At 34.9% G+C, this 19024-nt stretch overlaps 1 protein-coding gene across 1 annotated transcript in view; it reads right to left on the reverse strand.

Annotated features, from left to right (window-relative positions):
- The window catches only part of ADAMTS19 (ADAM metallopeptidase with thrombospondin type 1 motif 19), a 266648-nt gene that overhangs the window by 110386 nt on the left and 137238 nt on the right, over positions 1 to 19024 (reverse strand). Inside the window, exons 9-10 of the mRNA XM_061422888.1 lie at positions 2415 to 2555; positions 845 to 995 (exon numbers count right to left, since the gene is read on the reverse strand). Coding sequence (XP_061278872.1) covers positions 845 to 995; positions 2415 to 2555 — 292 coding nt within the window. The remainder of the gene's footprint in view (positions 1 to 844; positions 996 to 2414; positions 2556 to 19024) is intronic.

Below are 19024 nucleotides of genomic sequence, written 5' to 3' on the forward strand. Positions count from 1 at the left end.
GTGTCTGACTCTGTGCGACCCCACGGATGGCAGCCCACCAGGCTCCCCCGTCCCCGGGATTCTCCAGGCAAGAATACTGGAATGGGTTGCCATTTCCTTCTCCAATGCATGAAAGTGAAAGTGAAGTCGCTGAGTTGGGTCCGACTCTTTGTGACCCCATGGACTGCAGTCTACCAGGCTCCTCCATCCATGGGATTTTCCAGGCAAGAGTACTGGAGTGGGGTGCCATTGCCTTCTCCAAAAGAAAGGCTAAATAGAGCTAATTTCTTACATCAATTAAGAGAGTCATTTTGCTCAATCTTTCAGATTATCCTAGAATGGGAAAATTGGACCCTCTGAGTAATTAATTTGAATACTAATATACAGACATTGCTTAGTTTACCATCAGACATTTACCCTTTGCTTCTAGTTTAACTATCAGAAATGTACTCTCTAATTTCTATTCCTATAGAATATATTTATTTTCAGGATTAAATAATTAATAAAGCATTAAATAATCCATCCTCTGTAATTACATGTTCATACATTGTTTTTATTACATTTTCACCCACATATCTACCATGTAAGAGAGACATTTAAAATAAAAGCAATGAACTGTCAAAAAGCAAAGGTTTCCCTGACTTAAGTGTCATTTTTGAAGTAGAAATTCTTGGATCATTCCTTCCTAACTTTGATTCAATACTGACACCAATTTCTACCACTTTCAAAAAGGCAGGGGAAAAATGAAGAAACCTTTTCTAGAAAAATCCATCTTTCCGATGCTGGGGTTCTTTGGAGCACCAATACTTCTAAATAACGGATGAATACACACTTAGAAGAAGTTGCACCTCAATACAACTCTTACCTGCATCTCTTGACAAAAGGAAGCCAATGGCCCAAATAGAATCTGACATTGCTCATCAGCAGTGTATGTCATCTCTGGCAACTTGGAAGGAACCATCACAGAATTGACACTGTGGGGATTTGTCTGCAGCAAGCAGTTACTGGCCTTTGACCTGGCAATATGCAGATATGTGTGACATTCTGAATTAACTGCAAAAAGTTGTTATAATTAGTTAATGTAGCAATAGCAAACATTTTAATACTATTAAATATGTTCTTGCTTTTATTTATAAGCTCTTCTATTGAATGCTCATGGAAATTATCTCATATATGAGAACCATATGTTTACAATTATTACAATAATCCTATCAATATTAATAAAACAATGTTCAAGTTAATAGAACTTTTTGATTTTAAAGATCTTTCATTTGAATTAATTAAGCTCATCTACACAACACTGTGAGGTGGTTATTATTTTACACATTTGTAAGGTGAAGAAGCTCAGTCTCAGAGAGTAACTGCTTAAAAGTAATGTATGAAGGTAAGAAATCAACTATATTCAAGGATTTAAAGAATCTAGGAAAATCATGCTCAAGTGACTATTAATAGTAGGAATATTTTTGGACTTGACACTGCACCATAACTTCTATTTATGGGGTAAAATTTAATTTTATCATAGTTCTGATTCATGAGAAGACAACTAAGCCAAACCACACACTCATGGGGGCCTACAGAGGAGTTGTTGCTTCAGTGAGGAAGAGCACGCACAGATGACATTGCACATGCTTCTGGAAAGAGCTATAGTAATGTAATAAATACATTTTAGTAGATTTTTTATTCATTTGACAAAAAATTAACTTGACAATTTAAATAGTATGGAAAAATAAATTTGAGTAGTGAATTTAGCTAGTTAGGTATTTCTATGTTTCTTACTTAGATTTTTGAATACTTTAAGCATTTCTCTCTCACTTAGTGACTGGGACTTTGCATATCTCCTACTGGTACTGCTTCAGCTTTCCCTTCTATTACTGAAGAAATAAGTAAAGAACAGGGCTTTAAAGTGAAAATCAGAACAATAATACTGTTTTTCATTTTTTTCCCAAATAGGCAAAAGCTAATATTGCCAGCTGAATGTTGAAAAGAGGAGAATCAAGGACTATAATAATGGTGAAAATTATGGGTTAATGCAAAAAGACTCAGAGTTTAGAATTACGAAGTAGAAAGGTGGAGCTTTGATTAAAGAGGTTTTTGATAACAACAGATGTAGAGGGATGAGCATTGAGAATGTTTCCACTGAGAATTTCTGAAGAGCCAATTTAATATTATACAACATTTTTTATCATTGCAATAATTTTAAACCTTACAAATCATCTTGCCTCCTGTCTTGTTTGAAAATGTGGAAACTAAGACACGAGTTGGTTGAATAATATGTCCCATTGACATCATGAGCCAGTGGAGAGCCAGGATTAGAACCAAGCGCCTTGATTCCTAATCCATGCCCTTTCCACTCTGCCACGCCACACACCAGGGTGGTAGAGGAAGCAGGCACACACACACATTCATGACACAACAACAGCAAGTGACCTCAGTACCTTAGAAATCTTTCCAAATCTTCCTTGCTACATCGGGACCATGAGACATCACCAAGATTTTGTCCTTTAATCCATTCACCAGACATGATATGAAGACCATCAGCACATGATGGGTGGTCATTGTCATGATTAATCCCCATGCTGATTTGGAATATAGTTAAAATTTGAAAATTATATTAGATAGATATTTTAACTTATTATACCTGCAATTAAATGACAGCTAAATCATTAAAATGAGATAAATTAGTTTTTAATTTTAATTTTTTATTGAAGTATAGCTGAATTACAATGTTGTGTTAATTACTGCTTTATGGTAAATGACAGTTATACATATATATGTATGTATGTGTATGTGTATATATACACACACATATACACACATTCATTGTCATATTCTTTTCCATCAGGGTGTATCACATTCAATATAATTGAATATAATTATATTCAATATATTTATTATATTGATCAGGGTGTATCACATTCAATATAATTGAATATAATTATATTTGATATATTTATTATATTCAATTATATTGAATGTGATACACCCTGATGGAAAATTATATTGAATATAATTCTCTTTGCTATAGAGTAGGACCTTGGTGTTTATCCATTCTATATATACCAGTTTACATCTGCTAGTCCCAAACTCCCGATTTATCCCTCTCTTACCCCCTGCTCCCTTGGCAACCACCAGTCTATTCAGAGAGAAATTAGTTTTAAATGTAAAAATAAAATTAATTTCATATTGATTATTTTTTAAATTGTGTTTACCTAGATTAAAGGTCAATGTTTTTATTTAGTAAAAAACATTTTCTAGATTAAAAGTCAATGTTTTTATTATTAAAAAATTTTCCCAGTCAGTAAATAACATGTTTAGTTCACCTGTGTCAGTATAATCTATGTTATTTTCCACACAGTAGTAGGTATGAAACACAGAAATACTGCAGTTTCTATTCAACCACACTCGATTCCTGCTCTTGCCTGAATATCCTTTATTCATTCCTTTTATCAAATCTGAAGCCACATTAAAGTCTTGTTCCCACAAACTGTCCCTGGGAAACCTTCATGCTCTCGGTCATCTTCATCTTTTCTCTTGAATCCTATCTGGTGCTCTAAGTTGGAATTCTGATCTAAAACTCGGACTTATCTTCTAATGGGTGTATTAAAATAATATTAAATTCAGTATGTCTAAAAACTGCTGTTAATATTTTCTCTTTCAAACCTCTATGTACTCCTGTATTCTCTCCCTCTTTTCTCTTTTTTGTGCCTTTGCTAGCCACACAGTTTGCCAAACTAAGGATCTTCAGGTCATAATTTATTCCTTCCTCTTCCAAATTATCACCCAAGCTATTTTATTTACTGATTGTTAAGGGCAAGCCCTGCTAATCTATTTTCTAAATATGTCTTTCCCCTCTGACCTCCTTTCAATTCCTTTTGTTACTATTAAAGAGGATTATAAAATTATTTAACCTTGACAATTACTATGGCATTCTAAGTGGGTTCTGTGCCTCTAATCTTGGGCAGCATTCTCCCTTCTCCTCCTGCCCTGCTCCAGTGAGATCTATTTAAAAACACAATCGGGCTGCCTTTCGTCTGCTTTTCCATTACCTATATAGCAATTTCCAGCTCTTTACCATGGCACGTAGTTTCTTAATCTCCTTCCAAGCCATTTATTGCATTTCTTTTCAGCAGGAGCAAATGACTTGTAGTTTCCCAAATATTATGTTGTTCCTTATTCTCTTTAACTTTCTATGTGTCATTTTCTAAGTGTCATACACCATAAAAAGGAGTATATAAACTTCAATTAAATAATTCTATGCTGCTGCTGCTGCTGCTGCTAAGTCGCTTCAGTCATGTCCAACCCTGGGCGACCCCATAGACAGCAACCCACCAGGCTCGTCTGTCTCTGGGATTCTCCAGGCAAGAACACTGGAGCGGGTTGCCATTTCCTTCTCCAATGCATGCATGCATGCTAAGTCACTTCAGTTGTGTCCGACTCTGTGCGACCCCAGAGACGGCAGCCCACCAGGCCCCTCCGTCCCTGGGATTCTCCAGGCAAGAACACTGGAGTGGGTTGCCATTTCCTTCTCCAATGCATGAAAGTGAAAAGTGAAGGTGAAGTCGCTCCGTCGTGTCCGACTTTTAGTGACCCCATGGACTGCAGCCTACCAGGCTCCTCCGTCCATGGGATTTTCCAGGCAAGAGTACTGGAGTGGGGTGCCATTGCTTTCTCCGTTCTACAGTGTACTATATGTTTTTACTTTTGGTTATCTCTCTAATTTCTAACTGCTAGAGACTTATCACTCTAAAATGCTGGCATACTGGAATCATATTCTATAAATGATAATTACATTTGAACCAAGCCAGCATGTTGAATCGCTTCTATTTCAGTAAAAGTTGCATATAATCTCCTATGAATTCTCATAATGAAGTAATTAAAGTAACTTTGTGAGAGAGTTAATACTGAAGATGTAGAAAGAGGAAAGTTTGGTTTTGTACATGTTATGTTTGAGAAGATGGCAAGATAGTCCAATGCTCCTTTCTTCTCATTGTGTAACAGATAATAACTAAAACAGTTTTCATTAAAATATTGTGAATAACAAGAATATCTATTCTGTATTTTAAAACACAAATAAAAGAATTGTTATAGAAGTTGTTAAAAATTACAACTACCTATATTTTCTCATACGAAAATAAAACCTTCAAAATTATTGAACTATATTTTCAGTTAAATAATTTAAAATTTTAAATAAAAATTGTTACATTAATGTGTTTTTGAAAAAGGAAAATTATATAGGATGAATTAATTTATAAAGAAGAGTAATGAATTAGAAGTTAAGTTTGCCAACTTGAAGACTGTGAAAATTAGCTAAATAATATAAAAAATATATTATTGACTATATTTTTTCATTTTAATGTTAGGAAAATTCAGCTATATGGTAAATTATATTTCTCTTTTCTCATCTAATTAATGTCTTTAAATAGGGTCTGTTTCAACACATATTAATAGAATGACTGATAGAGAAAACAGGAAGAAACATCTTTTTCATACTTTGAAGATGAAGAGGAAAACTAACAGATGATATGGACTAAGCAGGGGTCAGTTCACTTAGTGTGGGGTAGAGTGAAAGACATAGGCGTTAGATTTGAATCTTCTATCTCCATCTTATTCATGTGACCAGAGGCAATTTAAATAATAATAAAGAAATAAGAAATAAGCATGCCTTGGTTTCCTTGTTTGTGAAATATACCTTCCTGAATGGTTGCAAAGATTATATGAGGATGATGTAAAATGCCTAGCACAGTGCTTGGAAAATAGAAGGAATTAATACCTTCTTTTGAAATTGGGGCAGTAAATCAGAGATGTTTTATTTCTCTTATTTGTCACACACACACACAAAAACTATTATTAAAGGCAAGTTACTGTACTGAATTTCATGAAAGTGGGAATTTAAGAAAATTCAAGTAAATAATAATGGCCTGAAGTTACTTTGGGTGCTAAGCTAAAATAAGAAACTGTACATATGGCACAGTCTCCCAGATTGATAAAGATGCCTAAACGCACTGTATGGTTGCAAAGCTGTCCCTGCCCGCATCACCACCTGGCCTCCACCAGGCACTCTTCTGCAGCACATGTCACTGGGTGACCCTGTTATAACAACAGCCACTTGCCACGTGGAACATACTCAACTCTTCCATCTGTGTTGGTGCAGGCTTTCAAGTCATATACAAATGCTTTAGTTTTGAAAGGCAACTGGTCTTTTTCAGAAATAATAAAATTTCTTAAATATTGTGTCCGTTTGAGAGAAGAAGAGGGACTCCTTCCAGGATTTAGCAATTTGGACATGTTCCCAAAGCAATGTAATGTGATTTTCCAAATTGGGAAGATTACAACTTCTCATCCAGATGATCATTTTCCTTCAGGGATCCGGATTCTCATGTAAGAAATTAGCTACAGCCATGGAGAGATCTGGTGATTCAAGCATTGTTTACCATTAGTTAAATTTTCCTAAAGCTATTTAACTTGTAACAGAAGTTATCATTAAATTGGGACAGGCTTTTTTTTTTTTTATAACCACACATCTGGAACTATCAGGAGACACTGCTTAGTTTTGATTCTACAGATTTGAAAGAAAACAATCGTGAACCTTTATCTGTGCCAGTCACTGTATTAATCATTTTCAGTGATGATATCATTTAATCCTCACAATACCTCCAGAATGTTTTTATTATCATGACTTCTATTTTACAGATGAGGAAGGCACTGAAGTTAATGTTGGAGCTGTGACTCAGACCCAGGCAGTCTGTTGGTCAAAAACAGTGAACTTTAAATCACCAAACTATAGATCAAAAGTCTCCATTATGTCTAAGATTTCTTTTCGGAATGATTTTTTAATGTCTCCTCTTCGTTAGCAGAAACACACCTCCACAGGTATAGTCCCAGAACTGACTTGCGTGCACTGTATGGAAAACATTCCCCAAGTAAGATATTAGCAACACCTCTCCTCACACTATGCAACGGAGCTACATTTTAATAATCTCAGTTTAAATTCATTTTGACAAAGAGCCTTGGGCAAATAAACTCTCCACTAACATTGTACATGGTTGTCAAGTCAACTGAGAAAATATTTTTATCTTATAAAACTTCTCAACTTGTTTAAAAGTCCCTGCCAGGAAGCTTTGTGATATCCTGCGGAAAGCTGGAGAAGCATTTGCATTTTGAAGATGGTCCCTTTTGATGTTTAATGAGTTAGAGAAGAGAACGCTTATGAATTCACTTACATTTTTTGGATAATTTGGAAAGGATCTGATTTGTAAACAGTCATGTTTTAAAAGGGTAAACTTTTTGGGGGCTGAACATGTTAAACATTTTGTCATGGTATCTTCCCACTAAAAGCTATATATCATGTATAAAAAAACTGGTTAAAAAAAAGGAAACAAACTATTACAATGTCTAACTGAAAGTAGATTACACTTTCATTAAATGACACAATTTCTTATGATTCAGTGACTGTATCTGATTTGATGTAACTTCACTGATGTGTACTCATGGAAAAAGGCCCAACATTAAAAAATATGAGACATTTTCATTACTTTTTATATTTTAAATCATTTCACTTTGCACAAAACAAATATGTACTTCTACTGGCAAGTCAAAGGCAATGAAAAGTAAGTCAGTAACAGGCTAAAAAATCGGAGGTTAAAAAATAAAACACACTCTGCTGTGTGTTACGTAAAAGATATATTTAACAATTCAACAAATACTTGTTAAGAACACACTAAGTACTGGGCACTGTATGGGCTGGGGTCATAAATATGAGTAAGATTCAGTTTTTACCCTCAAGGAGTTTATCATCTACTGAGGCTAGAATACTCTTACCCTCAGGCAGCTAAAGATGTCTGAATCCTGTTCTTCTATGTTCCATAAAGCTCTCCCACCCACTGCTCCTTTTCCACCACTACTTCCATTAACCAAGACAAGCTGAGTTACTTCACTTTTGGATTGTTGTAATAACCCTTTAACTCCTGCCGCTTAACTCTTTGCCTTATTAAACCATGATTTAATTACTTTTCCCCTTATGCAAACATTAACACAAAAACTAGTTCCCCAGGTAAAATCTTTCCATTCTCCTTGGCAAGCAACAATACTGAAAAAGTAAATAATAATGAACCATGGGGCTAGTTAAAATGCAGATTCCTGGGCCCCACCGGCAACCAATCAAAAGAGAATATTTATACGTAAGAAGCGGTATTAACACATTTTCTAGATGTTTTGTACTTAAAATTCTGAGAATTAATGAGCTACAAGTTCAAAATCCAAACTTTCTGTCCTGGTTTTCAAGCAACCGAAAACTGGTTTCACTCTGATTTCCACTGTAACAGTTCATTCTAGCCTACTGTATTTGCTTAGTCCCTTCTTGTCAAAATGCTTTTTACAGCTTCTTTGCCAACTTCTTCCCCTATAAAAGACTCTTCATTAAATTCTAACACATATTTCTCATGATTTGTAAGTTTTGTACCCTTCAAATATATGACACATAAGATATCAGAACCATCTTCTATTTCTGGTGAATTTTATATATAACTTGTAATATATACAAGTTATATATATATACCTAGACATAAGTGTTCAGAAAACAAGAACTGTCATATTTTCCTTTTAATTCCTTGAATTATTTATTTCAATACCATAGTAAATAAATTCTATAGATTTATCAGCTGATATGGAATTACAGGAGCAACTAAATATTCTGTACATTTGATGGAAAGCTGAAACTAACGTGGCATCTTACTGACTTAGAATAACAATAAGCCTGAAAAGTCTATGGGTGATCTGCCCAAGGAAGGTTGCTAGGCTTACCCTAGACCATACATTTGCCAAGAATGCATTAGAGAAATGTAAACAGAAAGCCAACTCTTGTGTGGCTGTTCACTAACTGCGTGATTTTTCTCCTTTTCCACCTACTCACTATGACATCCAAGCCTACATTTGGAGAGAATCTCATATGGGAGTGCTGCCACTCGTCTACTGGCTTAATTCCCATTATGATTAATAACTTGGACAAACCACTTATTACTCTAACTGCTATCATTGTCTAAATAAAGTATCAAATACAAAACCTGTGTTAGTGCTCTATAAGAATCTACATAATAAGTACACTTCCTGCTAATCCATTAAAAATTCTGAATGACCTGTGGCGGATTCATTTTGATGTTTGGCAAAACTAATACAATTATGTAAAGTTTTAAAAATAAAAAAAAATTAAAAAAAAAAGCATTCCTTGAATGAACAGAGAGATGTATGGCCACCAGGTGGAAAACCTCCTCTTTACATTGAAGCATTTATAAAAATAATTATAATACTACTAATAATTATTACTGTTCACTTGCTGTTTATTATCCACTTAGTGTTACAAATCAACAAATGTGCCATGCGATTAGAGCATCACCAACCTAACAATGAACCTTGAGAGGAAAACTTAACCACATTTTGGGAGCGAAGAAAATTAGTAAAGGCAGATAAGACTGACTGGCCCAAAGTTCATTCAGAGAGTAGCTGGTATGACAAGAACTCAAGACCAAGTCCTGTGTTGCTTTCTCGATTATCTGCTCACTGAGTAGTTTCTAACCTTAACCAAGGTGTGTGTACTACCTGTGACTTCTGCTGTATGGAATTCTAAAGCATACAGTATGGGAAGGTGAGTTTACACGTCACTATTACCAATTTTAGTGGGTCAAAGAACATTACAGATAATTACAAATAATTAAATTTGAATATTTTAACAAGCAATGGATTTGACAAGTAAAAATATATTTGTTTTTTTCATTTTATCTGTTTCCCACCCCATGAGTCCTTGATGATGTCTTTATCTTCATTTTTTTACTTACTTCGAATTGTTTCTCTACTCTCCCTTTAGAATATTTCCTCTCTTTCTTATAGTAGATATGCTGATTGGTATCAATTCAAAATGAAGGACAACTATTTTACTTCCTTCTAAAGGACTCCTCCAGCAAACTGAGAAAGATTAGCCAAATTTATGCTCTTCGATGTCTTCTGGAGCATATGCTGGCTTCTTATTCAATTAGCAGAATTTCAGATTACATTGTACTACTGCTAAAACTGCTGGAATTGTCCCTTCTCAGTCTGTGACTTCAGGACATGCATGAACTGCTTGAGCAGGCCTGTAACCCGACTTTAGAGAAGACTCATCATAACTGATGTGTAATTTAACTATCGTATTTCTACATAGTTCATTTTATATAAGAATCAAATTAGCACATGCCAGAAAGGAAAAATACTTTGCCATATCTACAGTTGTAAAGTCATAAAACCATATTTTCTTTTACTCAGCCAAGGCAATTGCATTCCTTGACCCAAACTAATTTATCTTTCTCTACCTCTGAAACTCAACTGTTTTCTACCCTGAATCTAAAAATAACTGTCCAACAGATGAGTATTCCTAAAGCAAATGTTTATTAATTCATACAACAAATGTTTGAGTGTCTATAATATACAGTGCACTCAACTTGGTAGTGTATGAGGAAAAAGTGTATTAAACAGTAACCCTATTTTATAGAGATTCCTGTCTAGTAAGGAGTATGTGCGTGTGTGTGTATCAGTATAAATTAGTATATGCATATTAGAAATTAAGCAACAAGTGATATTTACAATGAACAGTATAAGGGACTTAAAAAAGGAGATATATTTCCAGATAGACCTTCAGGTCTAATTTCACAAAAGGAATTACATTTGTCTTGACCATTAAATAGATTCATTTGTCTTTACTTAATGGATAAGTAAAATTGAAAAAGGTATAAATCAGTAGGGTTCGGAGTTGGAATAAAAAAGCATTAACAGAGACACGAAGCTTGAAAATTATGGATTGTTTAAATTCATGAAATAGAGAAGAGGATTATAAAGTTAGAAAGACAGATTGGGACCAGTCTACAAAAGTCATGAATCTGAGTGTGGAATTGGAGTGTATTCATTAAGTGGTAAGGACCAATAAAGGTTTCTGGGCTGAAAATCAGAACCACAATTCAGTAAGTTGAATCTGGTGAAAGTATGAGATAGATTAGAAAGATAAGGTGTCAAGGCAAGGTGTGTATTGCGATAGTCTAAGCTGGAAGAATAAGGAAGAGGGGATGGACTGACAGGATAACTATTTCAGATAAACAAGGAACAGAATTTAACAACTGATAATGGGAGGAGACAAGATGATAAAGAGTTAAAGATGTTTTAGATGTCTCAGTATAAGAACCCATAACAATATGCCAATAATAGAAATGCAGGTGTCTGAAGAAGTGAGTTTATAACCTGGCCATACCCTTGGTTCTATCCAGGTACACTTTACATCAAAGCACATATGCAAATGCCATTGATTTCAATGGTTTACTAGTTACAAGGCATCTGCATTGTTGGTACTCTGGCAATACCTGAAAACTTTAGCAGGTGCCCCAAATATTCATTGCCTTCAAGGAGCTAACTTTGCATAATTTTTGACTTATTAGCCTTTCAGTTCCAAAAGAAACTCCTGAATTAACAACTTAGTGGAAAAGCCATGTCTCTAGCTTAATAGTTAGATTATTGCTATTGCTAAGTCACTTCAGTCGTGTTCGACTCTGTGCAACCCCACAGACGGCAGCCCACCAGGCTCCCCCGTCCCTGGGATTCTCTAGGCAAGAACACTGGACTGGGTTGCCATTTCCTTCTCCAATGCATGAAAGTGAAAAATGAAAGTGAAGTCGCTCAGTCGTGTCTGACCCTCAGCAACCCCATGGACTGCAGCCTTCCAGGCTCCTCCATCCATGGGATTTTCCAGGCAAGAGTACTGGAGTGGGGTGCCACTGCCTTCTCCAATAGTTAGATTAAGCTAACTATTAAAGTTTGAGTGAGAGTGAAGTCGCTCAGTTGTGTCCGACTCTTTGCAACCCATGGACTGTAGCCTACAAGGCTCCTCTGTCCATGGAATTTTCCAGGCAAGAGTACTGGAGTGGGTTGCCATTTCCTTCTTCAGGGGATCTTCCCAACCCAGGGATTGAACCTGGGTCTCCCGCATTGCAGGCAGATGCTTTACCATGTGAGCCACCAAGGAATAATATATATTAGATTTTTTTCCACTTGGTTCAAAAAGCTAAACAAAATCCAAAATCATACAGGCATTTTTGGTCACATGAAAACATGTTCTGTGTGTTTATAATGACATAATTTATAAGTAATTTCCCCTAATTTATGTAATTTTATCCACTCATCATCTCTATGAAGTAGGCTATCTAATTACAGTATGAGATCCTTAATCAGTAAATGAATCTTATATGTTTAATGTAGTTTCTTTAACTTATAAAAGTAACAGAACTGTGCTAGAACTTTTTAACACTGTCTACTCAAAGTATAAATTAACATAAATGTGCTAAAGTTAAATTACAAAACTAAATCATATACTGGTTTCACAACAATTTTGCCCACAACCTAAAGTCCATTGTATTATTTCAAGAACGTAAATGTATCTTAAAAGAGCAATTTTTATAATTAGAAACACAAAGCACTGAGGCATCAGATACTAAATGGTCAAAAATAAATACTATTGTTTAATATAAACCAGTATTCATTTTCAAGTCCTTATGATTACTTTTATGGGCTACTTATTTTTAAAGTAATGGGTAAATTTAACAATTGAAAAAAAAAGATGAGATGTTCAAGAATTCTAGTAAGCAAAGAAACCAATACAAATTAAATTATAATTTAACATGTGCTAAATGCAAAGCTGGTAAAATAAGCTGTATTCACAAGCAGTCCTCTATTTAAATTTGGATAAATATTGCCACATGACCTCCGAAAACAGTACACCACTTTACACTCCTCTCAAAAATGTACAAGAGTATCTGTTTCTTCATAGACCAACACTTTTCATTCACTTACGCTCTTATTGAAACATCATTTAACAGCTATTTATTGAGCACAACTGAAAAATGTGACAGATACAATGTTAAACAGCAAGGACAACAGGCATAAACAGAAAAACAAAACAAGGTGCAGCCCATGTCCTCAAGAGGGACAATCTAATTAGAGACAGACATCAAATAATCATACAAATAATGTAAACCTACGACTGTGAAAAGATTAGGGACAAAAACTACATAGCATTTATAAGAGCAGATATGAAGGCATTTAACCTACCCATGAAGTACTTCTCTGAAGAAATGATCTGAAAGAAGAGTAAGAGAAAAATGAGGGACGTGGCAGGGAGTTTTCTTGCCAAGGGAAGTACATGGTCTTTACATTGGGAGTAAACATGGATTTATCTGTGTAAATTCATGTAATCGGATAGTTGGAAGGATAATTGCTTTGTGGTCTGATTGGCATCCTATGAACAATACTAGGATATTTTCATATATGCCACGGAAACATATCTTTGATGTATGTGGTAATATCCTTTGCCATTTTTCGAATGGGTCTTTAGTTATTTTGCAAATTTATTTTTAAGAGCTCTTTATAATATTAAAGAAAATATTACTTTGTTACACATGATGCAAATACTTGCACTGATTGTGATTTATCTTCTACCTGTTGTATTTCTTGCTTGTGTTGCTATTTAATTGCAAGTCACTAACTGTATGTGTGTTCAAATGTAGGTCAATCACTCTGTCATGTCCAACTCTTTGCGAACCCACTGACTGTAGCCTGCCAGGCTCCTCTGTCCATGGAATATTGGACAGGCAAGAATACTGGAGTGGGTAGCTATTCCCTTCTCCAAGGGATCTTCCCAACCCAGGGATCAAACCTGAGTCTCCTGAATTGCAGGCAGATGCTTTACTGTCTGAGCCACCAGGGAAGCCCAATTTTATGTGACTTTTCCTTACACATTTCTGGATTTCACACCGAGAATCATTGACATTCTCTATTAAAAGACTTTAAAAAAAAATAAAAGAAAGCAAGCAAGCCAACAAAAAAAAGAATAGAATCATTTTGGTGTATTCTGATGTACTGTCGAAGGTAGAGATCCCTGTTACTTTTGTTACTAAATTTGTTTCCATCCACTGATTATAGGTGCTTTTATTATACACTACATTTCCACATCTTTTCCTACTTATAAGTGGATTATTTCCTTACTCTCTCTTACCCTGACTTGCTTGCTTATTCAAGCACCAGCATAAACTGCTTTATTTAGTCTGAAATACATTAATACCTGATAAAGTTCACCCTCCTCCTTCCCAGTTTTTACTTTTTTTAAACAAGATATTTCTTATGTTGAGTTTTGCACATGAACTCTAAAAGCCTAGCATGCTGCAGTCCATAGGGTTGCAAAGAGTCAGACATGACTTAGCAACCAAACAACATCACCAAAATAAAAAAAAAAAAAAAATTGATATTTTGGGCAGATGATTATATTAGTTTATATACAGATAATAGTCATTTTATGGTATTGATGTTCCTATCCCAAACCAGGAAATGTATTTCCATTTCTTAAACCACTTTTATGACTCTGTTTGGCTATACATTCTTCTTTTTACAAGTTTTATACATCCCTTTGTGAATATATTCCTAGATATTTTATCTTAATTTTTATTTTATTTTTTGCTATCTTCAATATAGATGTATTTTTTTTCCTTTCATTATAGTTTGCAAAAGGCTCTTGTTCATGTTTTGGAAAGCAAAAATTTTTTACAGTTTTGTAAAAAGCCACTAAAATTTTCTTATTGCTCTAATGGTTTTTTTAGTAGACTGTCTCAAGTTTTCCATTTATACAAATGATACTTATTTTGCCCCTCCTTTCTAGTATTATATTTATTTTTTAATTATTAAATATTTCACAAAAACAAATACATGCAATATATATGTGCATAAACATTACACTATGTGTGTGTCTAAATTTGTTATGCAATCTAAATAACAAGTATTAAGGAGATAAATAGCAAGGTCCTTCTATATACAGCACAGAAAACTATATTCAATATCCTATGATAAACCATGACAGAAAGAACATATTAAAAAAAAAAAGAATGTATATGTATGTGTAAGGAAATGACTGCTATACAGTTGTACTTAACACAACATTATAAATCAAATATACTTTCAACAACAACAACAAGCATTAAGGGTGAACAAGACAAATTCTAAGATTCATGACCAAATTCTTTATCAGGTCTCATGCTTCTGCCTTCAAGAAGAAGGCACATAAAATGTGTGCTGTTGTAGAAATCATTTCAATCTTGAAGTCCTAGAGATAGTCTCATATATTTTCTGTTAGAAGTCTCATCTGTACTATAACAGTCTTTATTTACCCACAATTGATTTCTAGAAATGATCTTAAGAAAGTGTTCAATTTTATTTTTACACATGTGGGAAACCAATCATACTATCTCATTTTTATTAATAGTCAATTTCTCTATTGATCTGCAATGACACATGGTCAGTCAGGTTTTCAAGAAAACTTGGGCCTCTTTATGATTCTGCATTTTATTGGACTGACTGTCTATATGTGTAAATGTTAAGGTCTCGGTTACTTTAGTCTTTATAACAGGTCTTCATTTCTGTTAGAGAAAGATTTCCATATTATTCTACCCTTCCTCCTCTTTTAATTTTGCCTCCAGCTTCATGGCTTTTCCAAAAATGTTTTGGCTATTTTTGGCTATTTGTACTTATATATAAATGTTAGAAATAAGTATATTCACTGGAATTTCCATGAACCCCTGAAGTATTTATAGCAGAACTGACATCTGTAAGATATTTCAGTTATCCACAAACAATTGCTATACGTCCACTGATACAGGTTTAATTAATTTTAATAAAAGTATTTGCTTTTCCATCTTTTGTTAGATTATGCTTTTGACTCCCCTCTGGAGATCCAACCAGTCCATTCTAAAGGAGATCAGTCCTGGGTGTTCATTGGAAGGACTGATGCTAAAGCTGAAACTCCAATACTTTGGCCACCTCATGTGAAAAGTTGACTCATTGGAAAAGACTGATGCTGGGAGGGATGAGGGGCAGGAGGAGAAGGGGACGACAGAGGAGGAGATGGCTGGATGGCATCACTGACTCGATGGACATGAGTTTGAGTGAACTCCAGGAGTTGGTGATGGACAGGGAGGCCTGGTGTGCTGTGATTCATGGGGTTGCAAAGAATCGGACACGACTGAGTGACTGAACTGAACTGAAAGCTATTCATTTTCCTCTATGTACTATTTTATCTGCAAGCTGTATTTTCTAAATAGTATATTTGCTGTTGTTTAAATCTGAAAATTTTCTGGCTTCCCTAATGATTTCTTCTGGGATATATGCGTTTTTCAAAAGTATGCTTGTAAAAGTCTTAGTTTTCTTTTTGTTACTAGGTGTTTAACTTAATTGTACTATGATCAAAAAAAATCATCTGTATATTCATCTTTAGAAATTTGTTTAGACTTACAGAATAAAACAATATATGGTTATTCTTTGTAACTATCCAATAGGTTTTAAAAGATTAGGTATTCTTTAATAATTCACTGTAGGTTTTCTATCTGCCCCAAATTTTTAGTTGTTCAAATGTTTTCTATATAGATCTTTCTGCTCACTTGATCTATCAGTCACAGAGAGCTATGTTAAAAACTCCCACTATGACTGTAATTATATCTCTGTTTTGTTAATGTTTGCCTTTATACTCTGAAACTATGTCATTAGAATCTGGTTCATCCCAGACTCCCTGATGGATTCTTTTTCACACCATATCCTGAAGCAAAACATCTGTTGCCACCTCTGGAGATACACATTGCCATGTAAGGGGCTGTGAAGCTCTGGCTTCCATTTACCAGAGTACATTAAACCCTCAGATCCTCCAACCAGCATTAAGACTTAGCCTCCTGTGAGTGAGAAATTCCATCTCTTTTATATCAGTAGATTACTTCTATCTCTAGTATGTAAAAATTTTTCTCTCTGGCCCTTTAGCTTAACTATTTATTTAAAACATTTATTTTTGGAATTTTCAGGTATTTAAAATGGGAAGAGAGAGTTCAATGTCCTTACAACATCTATCAATCCAAATCATAATCTTAATCCCAATGTAAATTTTTAATGTGAAAATCAATGCCAACTTACTACTTAGATATAACAATTTATTTCCTCAAGTGGATTATTTAATTCATTTCTAACAAACAATCAGTACATTCACATATTCAGCTGTTCTACACAATTTAGGAGGTTATATATTCTATACATTTAATAAATTTGTTAAGTTTAATAAATTTATCTTTATTGAGTAAATACATTTTTAAGTACACACTATGTGCCAAGTAAGCAAGTACTACTGTTTTAGAGGTTGGAAATATAATACTGAACTAAGGAGTCAAGAATTTAACATATACATACAGATAAATAAATATATGTCTAGAATTGGAAACATTTTATGAAGCAAATTAAAATAGGTAGAGGAAGATAAATTGGGGGTGTGGTTATTATTATGCTTTAAGAAATGTATTCAGAAAGCCCTCACTATGACACTTGAGCAGAGAACTAAAAAAAAAAAAAAAAAATACGGAGACAGTCATGTGACTGTTCTGAAGAAGGATATTGCAGGCAGAAGGAAAAGCAAAGGGCAGAGGATCCGTGCTTCATGTGTTTGAGTTATAGACAAGAGGCTGATGCATCTCAAACCCTGTTAGTAAGGAGGACAATGGAAGGCTTGAAGGGGAGGAGGCTATTCCAGGGCCTTGTGGGCTATTTTAAAGACCAGGGATTTTACCAGTGAAATAGGAAGTTACTGGAAGATTTTGAGCAATGAGGGCAGGTAATTTGCTTTGTTTCAAAAGAATCTCCCTGGTTCTGAATTGAAAATAGGCTATGGGAGGCAAGGGCTGAAAAATAAAGATCATTTAGGAAGCCACTGGATTAATCCAGAAGAGAGACGGCAATGACTTGGCCCAGAGTGGTAGTAGATTAGTGAAAAGCAATCAGATTCTGGATATGCTATAGAGGTAGAGTCAACAGCTGATGAGGAGAGCGTGAAGAGCGAGAAACAGAAAGGGCTCAAGGATAATTTCATGGTGTCTGGCTGAGTGTCTGGAAGGATGGAGCTTCTGCTTATTGTGATAGGAAGACTTCAGGAGGGAGCACTTCTAGTGTGTGGGGAATCATTTCTGCAATGTGCATGCTGGAATAAAGTCTCACTCCATGTAACCTTGGGTATATGTGAAACTACATGATATTATTTTAATAAAACTTTAACTAAGAACTTATTAAAAGTTTCATACAATAGCTGAAAATATTCTAAAGAATGAGTGTGCATACAACACTTTTTCTATAATAATTTTTTATTAACATTCTATGCAAAAATTTTACTAAGACAATTACAATTATTACTTATTATAATTACTATAGTGAAGTCGCTCAGTCGTATCTGACTCTTTGCGACCCCATGGACTGTAGCCCACTAGGCTTCTCCATCCATGGGATTTTCCAGGCAAGAGTACTGGAGTGGGTTGCCATTTCCTTCTCCAGGGGATCTTGCCGGCCCAGGGATCGAACCCAGGTCTCCCGCAATGCAGGCAGACACTGATTGCCTAATATGCATTGACAACTATCAAATGGATTAGGAATCTCATGATAATAAAAAATGGGCATGGTTCATTACCCTCTGGAGCTGTGGTGGATTCATTTCGATATTTGGCAAAACTAATACAATATTGTAAAGTTTAAAAATAAAATAAAATAAAATAAAATAAACTGATAAAAAGATTAATGAATGTACATTTATAAAGACATGACTTACAGAACACATCCTACAGGAAAATGGCTTACTGATAAGATGTATGAATTATGATCAGTAGGAGATAATTTCTCAAAGCTGTTCCCATCCTTGTAAGGCAGAGGGTGTGGCATGTACCAATGTCGTGCAGTGCAAAGAACCATGGTCCATTAGAAACACTGGAAAAACTCTATTGTGGCTGCAGTGCTGAGAATGAGAGGGAGCATAGGGTGAGGTATGGCTGAAGATACAAGGTTGGAGCTAGATAATAAAGAGGCAGTCCAGAAATGAGCTGAGTAAGTTAGATCTCTGGCATAGCATAGTAGTTAACAACACAGGCTCTGGATTTGGACAGACTTGAACATCCACTCAGGCACTTATTAGCTGCATGAG

The sequence above is a fragment of the Bos javanicus genome, chromosome 7 (genome assembly GCF_032452875.1).
Source record: "Bos javanicus breed banteng chromosome 7, ARS-OSU_banteng_1.0, whole genome shotgun sequence".
NCBI lineage: Eukaryota > Metazoa > Chordata > Mammalia > Artiodactyla > Bovidae > Bos > Bos javanicus.